Source organism: Chrysemys picta, chromosome 12 (genome assembly GCF_011386835.1).
Source record: "Chrysemys picta bellii isolate R12L10 chromosome 12, ASM1138683v2, whole genome shotgun sequence".
NCBI classification, from domain to species: Eukaryota; Metazoa; Chordata; order Testudines; family Emydidae; genus Chrysemys; species Chrysemys picta.
Window position 1 is genome coordinate 3,413,493 of NC_088802.1, and position 20,979 is coordinate 3,434,471.

A 20,979-nucleotide genomic window follows, 5' to 3' on the forward strand; every position below is an offset into this window, starting at 1 on the left:
ACTGCTGATTCCTGAACAGCTCCCCAGGAAGGAGACAGACCCCTCCCCCCTCCCTGGCTCTCAAGTCCTTGGCTGGGTGAAGGGACTGAGTGTGAGCACAATCCCCCCAGGAATCTCGGGGCCCATCAGAGACAAGGGCTGATTCTCTGGGGCCCTCCTGTTTCTCTAGGAATGAAGCTGTGGCTCTTCTCTGAGGACCATCTTCTGGATCTCCCAGGAGGGGTTCAGACTCTCACTCCCCAAGCCAGCCGGGGGCCCTGTGGTTAGTGCTCGACACAACCAGGCAGAGCTCTGGCTTGAAGTCCCAGCTCCTTCCTCTGTCCTTCAAGGAGGAAGGGCCTGACCCTGCATTGCACTGACTGCCCTGACCAAGGACGGCCACTGGGGGCCCAGCTAGGAGGACAGACTGGAAAATGGATCTAAGAGTTAAGGTAAAATTGCCCCCACCCCCTCATCGGGCTCACCTCCAAGATGTAGTGGAGCTTGTCCGTGTCTGGGGTCTTTTCCAGCAGGTTCCCCAGCATGGCGTCCAGGAGGTCTGGTATGACCCTATGCAGATCCTGCAAAGCAAGGGAGAGCCATGGGTCAGAGTTAGGGAAACTGGGGCTACACCTGCCACAGGATGGGAAGAGGAGTCTCTGGGAAGCACTGGTGAGACCCCCAAACACATATCCTGGCCTCTCTCATTCACATCCCACTGCAGGCAATTAGCAAGGATTCGGGCAGGATAACAGCTGGCTGATCTACCTGGACTTGGTTGGTGTCCGTCTGCGTGCCCAGGGTGAACACGGCGTGCAGCGTGGCTCGGAGGAGGTGGGTCTCCAGCTCCGGCTCCAGGGCAGGTGTCATGGTGCTGGCAAGAGAGAGGAGCCGGTATTAGACTGTGCAGTGCGGGGGTGGGACTGGCACCAACACGGACGTGAAACTGCAGGGAAATAGGCAGAGGCTGGCGAGAATGGAAACTGAGGCACCGAGCCAGGGAATGATAAGGCCGAGGTTTCCCAGACCGACAGTGGCAGGGCAGGAATGGCGCCTGTTCCCTGGACCCTGCTGCCCCTCCTGTATCTGATCCTGGGAGTCAGCCTCTCCCCAAAGCCATTGCAATGTGACTGGAGTGCAAAGAACAGAGCAGCCAGGAGAGGGAGTGACCCTTCCCCCCACCTCTGCCAGAGGAGCCCCCCTTGGGAGGTGAGCTGGGAGTGGGAGGGGCAGTGACTCCCAGCCACGGGCCTGAGCAGCACCGGGGTTAGGGGAACTGGGCGGGAGGGTCTCGGTACCTGAGGTTGGCCACAGCAACGAGAGAGTTGGCCAGGACAGCGTCGGGTGGGGAGTTAGGAGGAAGCTCCTCAATGAGCTCCTGTGAGACGCAAAGGAGACAAAGGAGCGTGTGAGATTCGGGCCTCACGGACACTCCCCAAGGAGGAGATTACACAGCCAGCAGGATCCCCCCAGCTGCCTCCCGCTCCTCCGATTCCTGCCCACAAGTTCTCCCGTCTCCTCTCCCCAATCTTCAGCCCCAGCAATCCCTGCCCTCAGCTGCCCTCCAGCACCAGCCATCCCCCAACCCTCGGCCCGGGGAGACCCCTGCCCCTCCCATGTCTCTATCCACCCTCCAGCTGCCGGGCGCCGTGTCTCACTCACCACAATCCTCTCCACCACAGCCGCCTTGGAGCAGTGTGGCTCCAATGTGTCGTCCCCTCTCTGCTGGGCAGCGAGGCACGCGGGGTAGATGGCGTGCAGGAACTCGAGCTGCTGCGCCTCGTCCTGCGCCCACCAGGAGTGGGGTTAGGGGAGAGAGAGCCAGTTAGCCAGGGACCTCCCTGCCCCAGCCACACCAGCTGCAGGACTTAGGCTGAATGGGGGATAGTGGGGACCTGCCTATTGTCCAAATCACCCACGACTCCTCCACAATCAGGGTCAGGAACTGGGACAGTGCCTGTGCGGGGAGGAGACCCCGGCTGGTGTGTGACAAACACCCCCATCTTGGGGGTCCCAGATCATGAAGGAGAAGGGTCCCGATTAGGGCCAAGACCTTCTGCAGGGGGTCAGGATGCTGGGAAGGAGCAGGACAATCTCAGTTCCAGCACAGCTGGGGAACGTTTGTACCTTTTCTCGGGCATGGAGCTGCTCTCGGATGTTCATGAGAGCAGCCTCCTCCGTTACCAAGTCTACCCGTAGTTCTTTCTCCTCGTCCTCCTCGGAGTCCCTGGCGGACGCTGCACCAGGGAGAGAAGGGGACAAGGTGACTCCTGCTGCCACGCGGGGGGAGGACAGGGGCATGGTGGGACAATGTGTCCCCTTCCCACCTCCGGGACATAGGGCAGATTGGGCCCCACACTCCCCCCTCTCAGTGATGGCATCAGCCCCCAACTCCTTCAGGAGCCCATAGGAAAGAGACCCTCCCCACTGTCCTGGACTTCCTTGGAGGTGCCTCCCCCCACCCCCTCCCAATGGAGCACCAAGGACCAAAGTGGCAGCATCTAGTGTCCGTGGGGTTCACGTGGCTCAGGCCAGACACCTGGGCTCGAGACCCGCCCCCATAGCACTGCTCGAGGGCCTGGGCTCAGGGTGTTCACGGCCCCCTCCTCACCCCTCCCCGAGCCCAGCCTGTTTCCTCACCGGGAACAAAGCAGACGCGTCCGTCGGCCAGGCTGCTGTCCGAGTCGCAGGCGCTGCTGCTGTCGGATGGGGAGCGGCCCGAGCTGCTGGGGCTGGCAGAGGGATCCTCCACCTCCTGCCCGGGGGAGGCTGGAAGGTCCTCACTGACCGGGCAGGGCGATGGCCCCGGTTGGAAGTTGGGGCTGGGCTCCTGGGGCCGCTGCTGCCCACACAACAACAAGCCCCAGAGCCACCCTGCCCGGTTCCGCCCCTGGGCTGGGTCCTGCCTGCCCAGCCGCAGCCTGGCCCAGCTCCATTTTGGCCTGGGAGGTGATGCTCCCACCTCGGCACCTGTGCCGGGAGTGGGTTTCCTCCGCCAGAAGGCTGGGCGCTTCCACCTCCTGGCGCGGCCGGGAGCTTCTTCCCCTCCAGTGGGGACGGAGGGGCCGCTTCGCTCCTGGGGAAGATGGTGGCTGCTTCCCTCAGGCTCTGGGGCCACCTGCAGAGCCTTCTTCCTGAACCTCCTCAGGAGCCTGGCCATCCTGGAACCCAGCGGGGAGCAGGCGTGAGTCTGGGGTCAAGGCAGCCGCTCACTAACCAGCCTGTTTGGTCCCTCCCCATCCCTGCCCCAGCCAGAGCAGCTCCTGCTCCCCCCACAGGGGTACAGGGAGGGCAAGCTACCCCCACTGGCAGGAGTTCATTGCATGCTCTGCTCCCCCTCAAGGCTCCCCCTCGTCATCCCTGGGGCTGCAAGAACCGGGGAGTCTCGTCCCTTTCGAGCACTGGGGTCAGTCACAAAGAAACTGGTCACTTTGGACAAGCAGCTTCCTCCTGTGACCCCAGACCACACTCACACCCCACCCCCACCTCCCGCCCAGGCTAGAGAAGGAACAGAACCCAGGCAGGGCCGGCTTTAGGCCGATTCGCCCGATTCCCCAGAATCGGTCCCCGCGCCTAAGAGGGCCCCGCGCATTCACCCCGGTGACAGTCGTCTTCAGGGGCCCCACTCCGCAGGCCGGAGCGTGGCAGCCCTGTGACCCCGTGACCCCGGCTGGAGCTCTGGCGGAGCGTGGTAGCTCCGTGGCCCCACGACCCAGGCCGGAGCGCGGCAGCCCTGTGACCCCGTGACCCCGGCTGGAGCTCTGGCGGAGAGCGGCCAGCCCTGCAGCCCTGCTCTCCTGACTGGAGCTCCGGCCGGACCACAGCAGCTCCGCGACCCCGTCTGGAGCTCCGGCCAGAACGTGGATGCTCCACGGCCCTGCGACCCTGGCTGCAGCTCCGGACAGCCCCGCGGCCCCGCAACCCCTGCCGGACCGCAACAGCCCTGCAGCTCCACGACCCTGGCCAGACCGCTGGCCGGACCGCGGCAAGCCCCGTGGCCGTGCATTCCTGGCCAGAGCGCCATCCGGAGCGCGGCAGCCCCGCGGGGCCACCTCCCACAGCCAGCAATCCGAAGTGCCGCCCCAGGAATTGGGCCCCGCACTTGCTAAAGCCGGCCCTGAACCCAGGAGTCCGGACTTCTCCTGGGAAACCATTCCCCACTTCAAAGTCCCTAGGCATAGCAAGGCCAGGGCCCCCTCGGTTCCCATTGATTTCCATGCTCAGCAGCTCACCGGGTCTGGCCCAGCTCACAGACTCTCAGCCTGGGGAACAGTCTCCCACAAGGGAAGGGCTGGGAGCCCCATTGCTGGGACCTTGCCAAACACACTGGAGACGGCTCTGGAGAAGCCCCTTCCCGGTCTGAGAGCGAGGGGGTCCTGAGGGCTGTTTGCAAATCCAATCTCCTTTGGGAGAGATTCTTTCCCCCTCTTTCTGCCTCTCCCCAGACAGACAGGGGATGCCCCCGAGGAACCCTAATGCCACTCACTTGCTCTGGTGACGGAGCGATGGATGGAGGATGTTCAGGGTCGTCCCTCGCCCTTCTCCTCACTCTCCAAGCCCAAGGCAGGCTGGAGAGGGTGGTGGTGAGCTGAGGAGTTACCCTGCCCAGGAAGCAGGCAGGGTGATGGCACGGGGCGATCGGCTGGCTGTGAAAACAAGAGTCTGTCTTATTGTCAAGGGACGGAGAAACTGGGCCAGCAGCAGGGGGTGCAGAACACCGCCCTCGTGCAGGGGTGACAGCGTGTCCAGGATCCCGACATCCCAGCACTTTACACACCTTCCTGGCCATTGAAGGTGGGAGCGCACTGCCCTGGAGGAGGAGGGTTTGGCTCTGGGGTTTCACTTCAGCCCAGTCTAGAGAGAGGGGCCCAGCCATGGACTTTGGCTCAAGAAGACCAAGTCTCCAATTTGTTAAGGGCCTTTTGAATTCCAATCCTGTGCTCCAAAGTGCTTGGTGTCATTTGCAAATTGTAGAAGCATGCTCTCCACTCCATTTTCCAAATCCTGAAGGAAAATATTGAATACTACCGGCCCCCGGACTGATCCCTGCCGGACCCACTAGGTACACCCTCTCCGTTGGACAGCCAGACATGGAGAAGGGCTCTTGGAGTCTGGGCTTTCAACCAGCTCTGCACTCACATTTCACTGATTACATCTAGACCACATTTCCCTCGTTCGCTTGTGAGAATGTCCCATGGGACTGTGTCAAAAGCCGTAGAAACACCAAGAGAGATCACATCTACTGTTTACCCATCTCCACTAGGCCTATAACCCTGCCAAAGAAGGAGCTAGGATTGGTTTGGAATGATCTGTTCTTGACAAGTCCATGCTCACTAGTAGGGTTACCATATTTTAATTTTTAAAAAGGAGGACACTCCATGGGGCCCTGCCCCAACTCCGCCCCTTCCCCGCCCCCAGCCCCGCCCCAACTCTGCCCCCTCCCCTGAACGCTCCGCCCCCTGCTCCTCCCCCTCCCCTGCTTCCCGCGAATCAAATGTTCGCGGGAAGCCTGAAACAGGGAGGCAGCAGATAGGCTGGGGCGGGGTGCGGCGCAGCTCAGTCCGGCCCCCCTGGCCGAGCGGCTCTCTCTGGCGGCCGACCGGCCCAGGCCAAGAGGCTCTGGCCCCGGCGTCTCCCGCCCGGCTCGGGCCCTGGGGCGCTCGCCCTCGGCCAAGAGCCCGCGCCCCCGGCTCCCAGCCGAGCACCATGCCGGCCCCCTGGCCAAGTGCTCCCGCCCCCGGCCGAGCACCGCACCGGTCCCCCGCCCAGCACCGCGCCGGCCCGCGGCCAAGTGCCCCTGCCGGCCCCCGGCCAAGTGCCCGCGCCGGCCCCTGGCCCGGCCCCTGGCTCGGGCCCCGGCCGAGCACCGCACCGGCCCACGGCCAAGTGCCCACGCACCGGCCCACGGCCCAGCACCGCACCCAGGCCAAGCCCCGGCCCCCGGCTGAGCACCACACCGGCCCCTGGCCTGACCCCCGGCCTGGCCCCCGGCCCAGCACCGCGCCGGTTCCCGGCGAAGTGCCCGCACCGCCGGCCCAGCATCGCGCCGGCCCCCGGTCCCGCGCCCCCGGCACGGCTCCCGGCCCAGCACCGCGCCGGCCCCTGGCCGAGCACCACGCCGGCCCCCGGCCCGGCCCCCGCCCAGCACCGTGCCGGCCCCCACCTCCTGGCTCCTCCGGCCATGCCGTTCCGCCCCCGCGCCCCCCCCCCCTTCGCTCCTCCGGCCGTGCTGCCCCCCCCCCCTTTGCGTGCAGGAGGTCAGGGCAGGCCAAGCTTCAGAGCAGAGCGTGGGCCCCGCCCGCTGGCGCCATGGAAACCCCTGACTAAGGCCCCACTTTTGGAAAATGTGCTGAGGGGAAGTGGCTGCTTCCCCTGCACCCCCCTAGCTACGCTACTGGTGGGGATCACTGCCGGGGCGCTATTTCAGCCCCACATTTTTGGGTGGACCTCCCACCGTGGGAGCTGCAGAGCACTCCCCCGCGACACACAAACACACACACCCTGGTGTTGGGAGGGGAACAGGGGAAAGGACAAAAGAAGCAAGAGAAGAAGAGAAAGGAGGGAGGGCTGGAGGAAAAGGGGAAACAAAACGGACAAACCCCAGTGTCCCCAGTGATTCTAAGGGACAAAATCCCAGGTGCGGAATAAAATTCTGCCTCCTCAAGCTCGTGTTTTCCATGCCTAGAATTCAACTCCCACCCGATGGATCAGACTGAACAGGTTTCACACCTGGAGGAGGCTCTTACCTTCTACACAGGGACGTCTGCTTTCTAGTACAATCACGAAAAGGGAAGGAGAAAACTCGACAGAGGTTCCTCCTGCCGCTCACGTACGTGAAACCGAATGTTCTCTCAGTCCTCAAAGAGAGACCTCGAGACAGAGACGTGCTGAAGCAAAGCCCCAGGGGTCTCTGAGTTTTCCCGGGCCACTCGCCTCTGTCCTGCCTGGCTGATGTCAGCATCTCTCTGTGAGGTCACCACCTTTGACCAATAGTCTGAGGTCCTGCAAAAGGCCTTTGTGATGTCACTGCCACGCCCCTCCCTTGCGGTGCTAATGTCCTGCCCCTGGCCAGGCACCTGGGAGCTTTGAGCTACTCCCTGTGGATCACCCCACTCAAGGCGTCTTCATTCTAGGAAGCAAGCCGACTAGACAGTAAAACCTCAGACGCTGCTCCCAATGCTACACTCCGTTTTTCAGAAATTAGTAGACTTGATGGCCAGAAGAGACCATTAGAGCATCTAATCTGACCCCCTGCATGTCACAGGCCTCCTGTATGACACAATAGCTACTTTGCGGGCAAACACATTCCAGGAAGGCATCTAGTCTTCATTCAATGACAGCAAGAGAGGGCGAATCCACCACTTTCCTTGGTAGCTTGTTCCTGTGGTGAATCATTCTCGCTGTTGAATATCTGTGCTTTATTTGTAATACGAATTTGTCTCTTTTCACCTTCCAGCCACTGGGTCTTGTTCTGCCTTTCTCTGCTCGATTAAAGAGCCCTTCAATACCCAATCTTTTCTCTCCATTAAGGCACTTCAACACTTCCATGAAGTCACCTTTCAATCTTCTTTTGATAAGAAGGGAGGCTGAGGGTTCTCACCAGAGAGCCCAAAGGATGGCTCCTCCGGCCGTGCCGTTCCGCCCCCGCGGCCCCCCCCTCCCATGGCTCCTCCGGCCGTGCCGTTCCGCCCCCGCGGCCCCCCTCCTCCCATGGCTCCTCCGGCCGTGCTGCCCCCCTTTGCGTGCAGGAGGTCAGGGCAGGCCAAGCTTCAGAGCGGAGCGTGGGCCCCGCCCGCTGGCGCCATGGAAACCCCTGACTAAGGCCCCACTTTTGGAAAATGTGCTGAGGGGAAGTGGCTGCTTCCCCTGCACCCCCCTAGCTACGCTACTGGTGGGGATCACTGCCGGGGCACTATTTCAGCCCCACATTTTTGGGTGGACCTCCCACCGTGGGAGCTGCAGAGCACTCCCCCGCGACACACAAACACACACACCCTGGTGTTGGGAGGGGAACAGGGGAAAGGACAAAAGAAGCAAGAGAAGAAGAGAAAGGAGGGAGGGCTGGAGGAAAAGGGGAAACAAAACGGACAAACCCCAATGTCCCCAGTGATTCTAAGGGACAAAATCCCAGGTGCGGAATAAAATTCTGCCTCCTCAAGCTCGTGTTTTCCATGCCTAGAATTCAACTCTCACCCGATGGATCAGACTGAACAGGTTTCACACCTGGAGGAGGCTCTTACCTTCTACACAGGGACGTCTGCTTTCTAGTACAATCACGAAAAGGAAGGAGAAAACTCGACAGAGGTTCCTCCTGCCGCTCACGTACGTGAAACCGAATGTTCTCTCAGTCCTCAAAGAGAGACCTCGAGAGAGAGACGTGCTGAAGCAAAGCCCCAGGGGTCTCTGAGCTTTCCCGGGCCACTCGCCTCTGTCCTGCCTGGCTGATGTCAGCATCTCTCTGTGAGGTCACCACCTTTGACCAATAGTCTGAGGTCCTGCAAAAGGCCTTTGTGATGTCACTGCCATGCCCCTCCCTTGCGGTGCTAATGTCCTGCCCCTGGCCAGGCACCTGGGAGCTTTGAGCTACTCCCTGTGGATCACCCCACTCAAGGAGTTTCTAGACAGTATTTGGTCCTGCCTTGAGTGCAGGGGACTGGACTCGATGACCTCTCGAGGTCCCTTCCAGTCCTATAATCTATGAATCTATGAATCATTCTAGGAAGCAAGCCGACTAGACAGTAAAACCTCAGACGCTGCTCCCAATGCTACACTCCGTTTTTCAGAAATTAGTAGACTTGATGGCCAGAAGAGACCATTAGAGCATCTAATCTGACCCCCTGCATGTCACAGGCCTCCTGTATGACACAATAGCTACTTTGGGGGCAAACACATTCCGGAAAGGCATCTAGTCTTCATTCAATGACAGCAAGAGAGGGCGAATCCACCACTTTCCTTGGTAGCTTGTTCCTGTGGTGAATCATTCTCGCTGTTGAATATCTGTGCTTTATTTGTAATATGAATTTGTCTCTTTTCACCTTCCAGCCACTGGGTCTTGTTCTGCCTTTCTCTGCTCGATTAAAGAGCCCTTTAATACCCAATCTTCTCTCTCCATTAAGGCACTTCAACACTTCAATGAAGTCACCTTTCAATCTTCTTTTGATAAGCTAAACAGGTTGAGCTCTTTCAATCGCTCACTAGAAGGCATTTTTCTCCAGCCCTCAGAACCTTTGGTGGCTCTTTGCTGCCCCAGCTCCAATTTCACAACATCTTTTTCAAAGGCGGACACCAAAACTGGATGCAGTATTCCAATATCGGTCTCACTGATGCCGTGTCACCTCCTGTGACGCTATTGACATAATCTGTAACTGTATAGATCACCGTTGCCACCACTGTTCTATATTTGCAGCCAATATTGTACAAAGGTTGTCGTGGAAGGGGTCTATGGAGAGGTTCTGATTGGCTGATTAGAATTATGCTCTCTGTATATGTGTATCAGTTTTGTAGTTGACGTTCTGAATATTGGCTCTATACTGTCTGTATTTCAAACTTGTGCTATGCTTCCGGGGAACACCCCAGACAAGTTGGTGTTAGTTCTGCCTAGCCTGCTTGATGGCCCACTGAGGACCATGAGCTATACAATTGACCCATTGAGAGAAGGTGGATACACCTTGTGACTCAGCAAGGCATGCAGGGACCTGCCTGTGGACAGAACTCTAAGGTTTTTCTATGCCACATGCTGGATAGAGTGTCCTTGGGACAAAGAAAGCAAAGACCACACGGCAAGAGACTATAAAAGGCTGATGCCTCATCTCCATCTTGTCTTCAATCCTGCTTCATACTTCTGGAGGGACTTTGCTATAAAAGGAAGCTCTATACAAAGGACTGAATGACCCATCCCAGCTGTGGATGTATTCCAGAGACTTGATTCGAACCTGCAGTTTATTCCATCGCTGCTGCAAGCCTGAACCAAGAACTTTGCCATTACTGTATGCAGGGCTGGCTTTAGGAAGTGCGGGGCCCAATTTGAACATTTTAGGCGGGGCCCCGACAGGGATGATTAAAAAAAAACATGTACCCCCCCCTTCATTTCTTCCATGTATTATTTACTTTCCATAACTATATAAATAAAATTAAAATTATATATTACATACATTGCTAGCCGGAGGCAGGGCAGGGGCAGGGCAGGGGCTGACTGGAGGTAGGGTCTGCCTGGAGGCAGGGCAAGGCGTGTGGGGCTGGCTGCGGGCAGGGGGTGTGGGGCTGGGTGGATACAGGGGCTGGCTGCCCTCCAGAAGTATGAAGCAGGATTGAAGACAAGATGGAGATGAGGCATCAGCCTTTTCTAGTCTCTTGCCGTGTGGTCTTTGCTTTCTTTGTCCCAAGAACACTCTATCCAGCATGTGGCATAGAAAAACCTTAGAGTGCAAAAAAGCACAATTTGAACGAGAGGAGAGGTGGTGGGCTGAATCACGGGCTGAACGGAGCAAGTGGCGGGCTGAAGATGATAGGTGGCGTCAGCTTGCAGACAGAAGGCAAGAGTCGACATGCAGGGCCAGATTCCCAGCTGTGCCGAACTTCTGTAGGGGAATTGAAAGGCACAGACCACAACAGGGCTGAGTGCAGCTGCATGTCCCTGGGATTGGCTCCACACCAGCCCTGCTGGGGCTGTCCCTGGGTCCCTAAGAGGCTGCCCACCTAATGGGGTTGCTGGCGTGCACCATGCAGCAGCCTTGCCCGCATCAGTCCCGCCATGTCCCCTTCAGTCAGGGTGCGCACATGTGTATCCTCACCTCTGGGGGCCGGCCCATGCTGGGGTGTGGCCTTGCAGGGGCCTTTACCTCACATACTCCACCCCCCAGTAGACATTTCCTTGGCCACAAGGGCCCGTCCCAGCCTCTGTCTTCTCCTGACTCCGTCTCTGGGTTTTCCATGGCTCTGCCCTTTGACCAAGTCACCTAACAGCTCAGTCCCCTTCTGGGGCATCTGCAGTCCCAGCTGACACACACACATGGTCCTTCCCCCTCCGGGGCTCCCCTCAGTTCTCCTCACTCTTGTCAGAGCACCGATTGCCCAGGCTGTTCCCACTGGGAGTCCCAGTAGCACCTCGCCTGGTCCCCGACCCCGCCTGGGCCTCTCTGCTCTTCCCTTCTCCTTGTGAGCCCAGCTCAGGGCTTCCCCCAGGGGCCTGCTCTGCTCCACGTGGGTCCCTCAGCTCCACATCTTCAAGCTCTTCCCAGAGGGGCAATTCCCTTATTCCTCCCCCAGGGCTTCACCCCACCCTCCCGGCTCTTGGTGAATCAGTGGTGCGCTGCCGGCTCCACCACCACAGCTAGGCTCAGACATGGTAATCGAGCCCCCTTCCACCCAGCACCGTCACTAACTAGCCCTCGTGTTGCCAGCTCATGAGGGAGGCTGAGGGAACAGGTGCTAAGTCCTGGGCAGGGCTGAGCCCAGCTCCCCTCAAGGGGCCGGCCAGCCCGTGATGGGGGGCACAGGGCACTTGTGTGGAGGGGGCACCTGGGAGCCATGCAGCTGTTCTCCAGTCCCCGGGGCTGGCCTTGGGGAAAATGGCACCCTGGGAAGTTGTATTTTGGCGCCACCCTTTCTTTGAGTGTGTTGGGGGGGTGGAGCTGGGCTGGAGGCGGAGCTTGGGAAGGGGGAGGAGCTAGGCTGGAGGCAGAGCTGGAACAGGAGATGGACTCGGCTGTTGGCGGAGCTTGGGGTGAAGCGGGGCAGAGTGGAGGTGCAGGCAGAGCAGGGGATGGGGTGGACTGTGAGCTGAACAGGGCTGGGGGGGGAGAACAGCAAGGCTGGGGGTGTGAGCGGGGCTGTTATTTGAATTTTTTCATATAACACCCTCATGACCATGGTGCCCCCCTGTCCACGGTGCCCACCCATAAAGCCAGCTCTGCCAGTCCCTTTGCAACACCTGAGCAATGCATAGGAGATGGATTGCAGCAGATTACCAGGCCCTGAGCACTGGCAGAATAAACCCAGGGTTGTGAGTTCAATCCTTGAGGGGACCACTTAGGGATCTGGGGCAAAAATCAGTACTTGGTCCTGCTAGTGAAGGCAGGGGGCTGGACTTGATGACCCTTTGGGGTCCCTTCCAGTTCTAGGAGATAGGTATATCTCCAAAGCAGGGGACTTTGTACCACTTTCTTGTCTACCGTCTAGCTGCAGGATATGTGTTTGTTCAGCTGGACATCTTCCAGGGAAAACAGTCTGGTTGCAGAAGGATGGGGCAATCAGCTACGGATAACTGATTTAATGATCAGAAGTCTCCTTCCTTGAAACTGGCCTTGACTTTGTATGCAAATTTGTGTTCAAATTCAAATTAAACAAATCCCACAGGCTGCAGTTGGGACACGTTTAAGTTTGAACGTGTAACAGAAGGAGGAAATGCACCTTACCCCACTGCTTTCTGGGTGTGTGACTCCGGTCAGGTTCACACTGGAAAAGCTTTCTCGGTACAGCTCTACCAGCATGGCTAGATCGGCTAACCCTCTGTGACAGGATCCCCGGGGTACAACCTGGACTGTGGTGCAGCTGTGTCCCCTTCCCTCTCCAGCTTGGGCTGTCTCTCACAGAGCTGTGCTAGGTTTCAGAGCAGTAGCCGTGTTAGTCTGTATCAGCAGAAACAATGAGGAATCCTTGTGGCACCTGCCAGTGGCAAGCAGCAAACCCCTCCAGGCGCTGTGATCACTCAGTCATCAGCAAGTGGAGACCCACATCCAGTCCCTGCCCCAGCTGAGATCACTGCCCTGTTGCGCCGGGCGCTGCACAGACACACAGCGAGAGACAGTCCCTGCCCCAGCTGAGATCACTGCCCTGTTGTGCCGGGCGCTGCACAGACACCCAGGGAGAGACAGTCCCTGCCCCAGCTGAGATCAGGGTCCCATTGTGCCGGGCGCTGCCCAGGCACACAGGGAGAGACAGTCCCTGCCCCAGCTGAGATCAGGGCCCCATTGTGCCGGGCGCTTCACAGACACACAGGGAGAGACAGTCCCTGCCCCAGCTGAGATCAGGGCCCCGTTGTGCCGGGCGCGGCACAGACACACAGGGAGAGACAGTCCCTGCCCCAGCTGAGATCAGGGCCCCGTTGTGCCAGGCGCTGCACAGACACAGGGAGAGACAGTCCCTGCCCCAGCTGAGATCAGGGCCCCATTGTGCCGGGTGCTGCACAGACACCCAGGGAGAGACAGTCCCTGTCCCGGCTGAGATCAGGGCCCCGTTGTGCCGGGCGCGGCACAGACACACAGGGAGAGACAGTCCCTGCCCCAGCTGAGATCAGGCCCCGTTGTGCCGGGCGCGGCACAGACACACAGGGAGAGACAGTCCCTGCCCCAGCTGAGATCAGGGTCTGGTCGTGCCGGGCGCTGCACAGACACACAGGGAGAGACAGTCCCTGCCCCAGCTGAGATCAGGGCCCTGTTATGCCGGGCGCTGCACAGACACACAGCGAGAGACAGTCCCTGCCCCAGCTGAGATCAGGGCCCCATTGTGCTGGGCGCTGCACAGACACACAGGGAGAGACAGTCCCTGCCCCAGCTGAGATCAGGGCCCCGTTGTGCCAGGCGCTGCACAGACACACAGGGAGAGACAGTCTCTGCCCCAAAGAATTTATAATCTAAACTGACAATAGCAGAGGAAGGCGGTTGGGCCAGTGGCTAGGCAGGTAGTTTTAGACAAAACCCACATTCAGTTCTGACTCTGACACAGCCCTGGGGGAGTCACTTAGGGCCAGGTTTTTCAACATATTTAGGTGCCTAACTCCCATTGATTCCAGGTGGAGTTAGATGCCTAGACACTTTTGAATATCTGGTGCCTAGGTTCTCTGTTCCTCTGTTCCCTTCCCTGCTATGGGGATGACAGCTCTGCCCTGCCTCCTTGAGGGGTGGGAGAGTAAAACATTAGAGATTGTGAGGTGCTCAGATACTGCAAAGAATCATAGAATCATAGAATATCAGGGTTGGAAGGGACCTCAAGGTGCTCAGATACTGCAAAGAATCATAGAATCATAGAATATCAGGGTTGGAAGGGACCTCAAGAGGTCATCTAGTCCAACCCCCTGCTCAAAGCAGGACCAATTCCCAACTAAATCATCCCAGCCAGGGCTTTGTCAAGCCGGGCCTTAAAAACCTCTAAGGAAGGAGACTCCACCACCTCCCTAGGTAACGCATTCCAGTGTTTCACCACCCTCCTAGTGAAATAGTGTTTCCTAATATCCAACCTGGACCTCCCCCACTGCAACTTGAGACCATTGCTCCTTGTTCTGTCATCTGCCACCACTGAGAACAGCCAAGCTCCATCCTCTTTGGAACCCCCCTTCAGGTAGTTGAAGGCTGCTATCAAATCCCCCCTCATTCTTCTCTTCTGGAGACTAAACAATCCCAGTTCCCTCAGCCTCTCCTCATAAGTCATGTGCTCCAGACCCCTAATCATTTTTGTTGCCCTCTGCTGGACTCTTTCCAATTTTTCCACATCCTTCTTATAGTGTGGGGCCCAAAACTGGACACAGTATTCCAGATGAGGCCTCACCAATGTCGAATAAAGGGGAACGATCACGTCCCTCGATGCAGTAAAGGGGGATAGATACATACATAAGAGAGAAAGAAAGGCAGGATTATTAGCCCCATTGTACAGATAGAACCTAGGAGTCCTGGCTCCCAGCTCCCCCAGGTCTAACCTGCTAAACCCCATTCCCCTCATGAGTCTGGCCTCCCAGGACCCCCGCCATCTAACCACTAGACTCCCCTCCCCTCCCCAAGCTGGGGAGAGAACCCAGGAATCCTGATTCCAAGTCCCCTCTGCACTAACCCACTAGTACATGTTTGTAAACTGTTTTAGGAAGAGATCGTGTCTTCCCAGGTCTTTGCCCCATACCCAGAAGTACGGGGGCCTTTTTCCTAATTGGGTTCTACAGTAACTCCTCGTTTAACATTGTAATTGTGTTCCTAAAAAATGCTACTTTAAGCAGAACGATGTTAAGTGAATCCAATTTCCCCATAAGAATTAATGTAAATAGGGGGAGGTAGGTTCCAGGGACATTTTTTTCCGCCAGAGAAAAGACCATATTTTATATATATTGTGACAGACCCAGACCAGTGGGGTACAGGAGTCTGGTAGAGGGCAAATATACCGGTCACTGGATGAGTAGTTTTCTGTTCCCTGAGTGACCAGAGCAGGGGCTGCACTAGAGTAATCAGGAACCTGCTAGAACCAGTTAAGGCAGACAGGCTAATTAGGACACCTGGAGCCAATTAAGAAGAAGCTGCTAGAATCAATTAAGGCAGGCTAATCAGGGCACCTGGGTTTTAAAAGGAGCTCACTTCAGTTTGTGGTGTGAGTGTGAGGAGCTGGGAGCAAGAGGCGCAAGGAGCTGAGAGGGAGAGGGTGTGCTGCTGGAGGACTGAGGAGCACCAGCGTTATCAGACACCAGGAGGAAGATCCTGTGGTGAGAATAAGGAAGGTGTTTGGAGGAGGCCATGGGGAAGTAGCCCAGGGAGTTGTAGCTGTCATGCAGCTGTAACAGGAGGCACTATAGACAGCTGCAGTCCACAGGGCCCTGGGCTGGAACCCGGAGTAGAGGGCGGGCCTGGGTTCCCCCCAAACCTCCCAATTGACTTGGACTGTGGGTTCTCCCAGAGGGGAAGGTCTCTGGGCTGTTCCCCAACCCCATGGTGAATCTCTGAGGCAAGAAAATCCGCCAATAAGCAGCGCAGGACTCACCAAGATAGAGGAGGAACTTTGTCACAATATATATACACACACATATTCACAGTATAAGTTTTAAACAAGTTAATACAGCACACAGCAATGATGATTGTGAAGCTTGGTTGAATGTTGCTAAATGATGAACTAGCACTCGGCTGAGCCCTCAAGGGTTAACACGTTGTTAATGTAGCCTCACACTCTACAAGGCAGCAGGAATGGAGGGAGGGGAGACAGCAGAGAGAGACAGAGACATACACTGTGTGTGTGTGTGTGTGTGTGTGTGTGTGTGTGTGTGAGACAGACAGAGAGAGAGAGACGTGCATTGCCCCTTTAAGTACGCTGACCCCACTCTAAGTAAATTGCCTTTTCAAGTAGATCAGCAAGTTGAGACAGATGCTGCTGTCAGCAAGCTCCCTCTGTCCTGAGCCCTGTCATGTTCCCTCCCCCCCAACTCTGTGGAGATGGCCCGATGAGGTACAGGAGAGGGGGGGAACCTTGACATTAGCACCCCTCTTCCCCCCCCCACCCCCGCACAGCAAGCAGGAGTCTCTGGGAGCCGTTCCAAGGCAGAGGGCAAGAGCAGCACAGGGCAGTGCGGGGAGGGACAGCTGAACTGCCCGGCAATTGATAGCCTGCTGGGCGGCTGCCGCACAGGGGACTTGGGGGAGCAGGGAGCTGATGGGGGGGGGGCTGCTGGTCCACTCTGGTTCCAAGCCCCCACCACTAGCTGCAACGGGCTCCTCTTCCTGCAAGCAGTGGACAAAGCAGGTGGCTGCCAAACAACATTATAAGGGAGCATTGCACAACTTTAAACAAGCATGTCCCCTAGTTGATCAGCAACGTAACAAAGAAATAATGTTCACTGGGATGACTTTAAGTGAGGAGTTACTGTACTCTAAAATACACATTTAATAATAATTAATAATATTTCAGGGTTACTGGCTGCACAATGGCAGATGAAGCCGGAAAGTCCCAGGCACTGGTTAAAGCTGAGCTGAGTGTCAGCAAAGCCAAGGATGTGCGGAAGGAGACGGAGTTGAGGATGAAGTCCTATGCCAACTGGGAGGAGTTCCTCATGCCGGCCCCAATCTCCATCGCCATCCTGGGGCAGCTGGTTTTCATTTCAGCAGGGCAGGGTGACTTCTCCATCAATAAGAACCCCCCTAAGGACGGCTTCAAGCACATTAAATACCCAGAATCCTTCAGGGCCTGCTTGTGTCAAGTCAGTAATGAAGGCTGGAAGGCCTTCAACACTGCACATGTCAATATGGACCAGATCAGACTCCTCTCCATGAGTGTCCCAGGACGGATGAAGGCGATTGTTAAAATTCTGTTCCAGGACATGGAGACGGTGAATGCCATGCTGCCGACGCACCTAAAGAACATGAAGGCCGTGGCAGACGACTGCAAAGACTTAGCCCAGGCAGTGGAGGACAAGTATTCAGATGTCATCTACCTGATCCAGGAGCTGATGGAGGCCTGTTTGAACGCCAAGAAAAGTTACGAGGATGAGCTGAAAGACATCCAGATAGCGCTGCAGCAGGCACAGATCAAGGAGAAAGCGGCCAAGGAGGCACAGAAGCTGGCCAAGGAGTATCAGGAACAGATGAAGCAGCAGGTCGATGAATCCTTTAAGCAGTACAATGAAGCCATGAAAGCCATCCCCACAGGGTGGGATGTTGTGGGCATGAATGTTGTGGAGAATATTACAAATGAAATGACAAGTTTTGCCACTGGGATGGCAGGCATGTATATGGGAAAATTTTGCATGCCACAAGCTGGGAAATTGATAGGCAGTGCAGTGGCTGGCTCAGAGAAATTCGATTTTGGAAGCATGATGCCGGCACTCAACATTTTTGCAAAGTCAGGAATGCTACTGACTTATGCAACGCAGCTCAAAGAGCTAATCGATGAGCAAAATGGCCTCAACATGAAGAAAATTGTCAATGAGAAAACTCAGGAAGTTAACACCAACTGGCTGAAAGACAGTTTCCTAAAGACGAAGAGCAGCATAGACATGGAAAATATGTGTGAGCCAAAAAATCAAGCTCAAGAGATCTGCGCCTCTGGCCTCCATATCTGTGAACAGCTGGAAAAGATGGCCTTGTCCGAAAACAAAGGAAAGGAAGAAGAGAAGTCTCTCATTGAAGAGATCAAACGCTTATACCAAAGAGCATCAGAATTTGATTCTCACAGTAAATCCTCAGTGGGATCTCCTGCCTTCACCGCCAGGCCGCCAAACGTGGCAAAATGTCAGCAAGACTCAACGGGAGGATCCGGTGCCCTGCGCAATGCACATTTGAAGGTCGAGCAGAGCCGGGAGATGCTGAAGTCGACCCAGGATGAGTATCAGAGGAGCTTTGAGAACTTCAAGAGGCAGAATGATGAGCTGATGGAGATCATGTGCACTATGGAGAAATGCAAGGTGCAAGATGTAGATTTTGAGGCAGCCAGGAAGATGCTGATCAAAGGGCTGCAGGCCCTGGGGAAGGTGAAGGAGCAGTGGGAGAAGATGGTGAGGTTCTTCCAGATGATCTCCAGCCTGATTGACTCCTGCCTCAGTCGGGACATCAAGAAATTTGTGAGCACTGTCTCGGACGTACAGAAAATTGAAAATTATTCCTCCAAATCCTTCGTGATAGACACCATCTACACCCAGGCATTCAATGCTTCCAACGTTGCCCACCTGGTGCACATGATCTCTGAGACCTACACCGAAGTGTCCAATAAATACCTGATGGATCGCGTGAGCAGCCTGGGGCGACTGATTGCCATGGAACCTTCTGACCCAAGCTTCAAGTCCGAGCGGGAGGCATTACAGAAAGGTTGTGAAGAGGCCCGCCAAGCCATCTACGACATGGTGATCGAGAAGAAAAAGGAGTTTGATAGGAGTGTCGAGGCCAGGGTGGAGATGATCGACAGGGAGCTGAAGGCCGTGCTACCCCCCATAAGCATGGAAGAGCAGAAGGCAATTGAGGGAGCGGTGAAATGGGGAATGAAGGAGCTGACTGTGGAGGAAAAAGGCCTGTTTGAGTAGATGGATGTATTGGTGGGGTCCCAGCTACTGGCTCATGCAGTGGGGAATCTCCATAATCAACCAAATGCAGTCCCACTTCGCTTCGCTCCAAATATGACCTTTGCTGTGCAAGACCCAAGCTTGAGAAAGGCCAGCGTTGCAGTCAAGGTGCTGCGCAAGGACACGGTAGACACCGGTTCTAGTCTTTACTCTGCCACACGCTGTCCTTTGTGACCCTGGGCAAGTCACCTTATTTCTCTGTGCTTAAGCTTCCCATCTGTAAGATAGGGATGTGTTGTTTCCCCATCTCAGGCATGGGGTAGGGCAGGAGGTGAGGCACTTAGGTAGTAGTTGGCCCTGATAAGAACCTACAGAGAGATTTGTGGAGGGGGGAGATGAGGAAAATGCCCATTCTTTATGAAGCAGGATTTATAGATTTTTAGAAACATCACAAGCGACAGAGCTCCTGCTACTTGTGCTGGAGAGCAAATTCCACCTTCAATAACCCAGGAGAAATTTCCATTCACATGCTGCATTGGAATCAGCCAGAGAGCCAGCCAATTAGATTGCAGAGACGGGGTAGGGGCTGGACTCTTGGGTTGTATCATTATCTCTTGGAGGGAGGTAGTCTCTAGTGGTTAGAGCATTGGAGGTTGGCAGGCAGGACTCCAGGTTTCTATCCCTGGCTCTGGGAATGGAGTGAGTTCTAGTGGATTATAGAAGGGAGGGGCTGGCAGTCAGGACTCCTGGATTCTAGCCCCAATTCTGGGAAGGGAGTGAGATGTAGTGATTAGAGCAGAAGGAAGTGGGTGGGGGGGCTGGGAGCCAGGACTCTTGGGTTCCAGTCAGTCTTTCCTGTGTCTCACTTTGTTAGCTGAAGGGCAAATCACTTCACCACTCTCTGGGCCTCACATCTGCAAGATGGGGCTATAGCACTTGTTGGACTCACAGGGCCAGGTGTTCAAGGTATTTAGTCACCTAATGGTGCAGATCGGCACCTGGTGGGATTTTAAATTGGATTGCAAGTAAAATTACCTAGTGGATTGCAAGGGGAATTAGGCACCTAGTGGATTGCAAGGGGAGTTAGGCACCTAACCAGCTTTGGCACTTTTGAGAGTCCGACTAGGTCCCCATCTGCACAGTGAGGTACTTAAATCCCTTTGGAAACGTGGCCTACAGGGGTGTGGCCTGAGGAAGGCCCATCTTGTGCCCACTAAAGTCGAGACTGGCCCAGGGTTCCTCCTGACAGTTGGAAGGAAATCAGAGGCTGACCTAGCTGCCTCACTTACGCTGAGTAGTTTCCCTGAGGTGCATGGGGGGATTCAGCCAAATGGCAGTGCGCCACGCACACCAACCATCAAGTGTGAGCTGCCCAGTTGGTCCTTGGATTTCCTGCTTTGTGATGCCGCAGCACTGAGCATTTTCAATAAAGCCTCTGGCATTTACTAGCATGAAGGAGACTGTCATTGTCGTTATTTAGTAGAGCAATGCAGAATTTTAGCAGAATTAATGTTCTGTGCAGAATTTCATTGTTCCCTGCAGAATTGGTGCTGCAGAACTCCTGGCCACTACTAGGGGCCGCTGGACCCGGCAGAGCCTGGCTCCCCACCTCAAGTTTAGAGGACACTGAGGGGAGAAGGGGAGCTGGAGGGTTCCCGGCAGCTGCTGTTCCCAGCATGCCCTGAAGGAAGGAGGCAGTGTGTCCCGCAGTAAGCAGAGTGCCCAGCCCAGTGGGTATGGAGCCCTGGGCAAGATCAGCTCTGCACAGCCCAGCACTGAAATCACCACAGGAAACTCCATCCACTGCGGTGTGACCAGCATCAGGCTGTGTCTGCCTCGGGATCCATGGGCTCGGCGGGGATGGGGTGTGGGTGTCTGGGCAGAGGGAGGCCTGACGCAGCCTCCTCCAGCAATTCCCCAAATAGCCCTCCAGTATCCCCCAAATACCCCTCCCAGTATAAATACACACCCTTCAGCATCCCCCAAATACTTCCCTCCAGTGCCCCCTAACTGTACCCCCTCTCTACCTCCCCATACCTCCTGCAGTGTCCTCTCTTTGGGAACCTCTATATCAGGGGTGGGCAAACTTTTTGGCCGGAGGGCCACATCGGCGTTGAGAAACAGTATGGAGGGCCAGGTAGGGAAGGCTGTGCCATCCCAAAGAGCCTGGCCCCCACCTCCATCACCCCCCTCCCACTTCCCATCCCCTAACTGCCCCCCTTAGAACCTCCGACCCATTCAACCCCCCCTACTCTTTGTCCCCTGAC

At 56.5% G+C, this 20,979-nt stretch overlaps 1 protein-coding gene across 1 annotated transcript in view; it reads left to right on the forward strand.

Annotated features, from left to right (window-relative positions):
- Positions 1 to 20,163, forward strand: part of LOC135974684 (uncharacterized) — a 40,597-nt gene extending 20,434 nt beyond the window's left edge. Inside the window, exon 2 of the mRNA XM_065563117.1 lies at positions 16,630 to 20,163. Coding sequence (XP_065419189.1) covers positions 16,646 to 18,733 — 2,088 coding nt within the window. The 5' untranslated portion in view covers positions 16,630 to 16,645 and the 3' untranslated portion in view covers positions 18,734 to 20,163. The remainder of the gene's footprint in view (positions 1 to 16,629) is intronic.
- Positions 20,164 to 20,979: the final 816 nt, after the last annotated feature.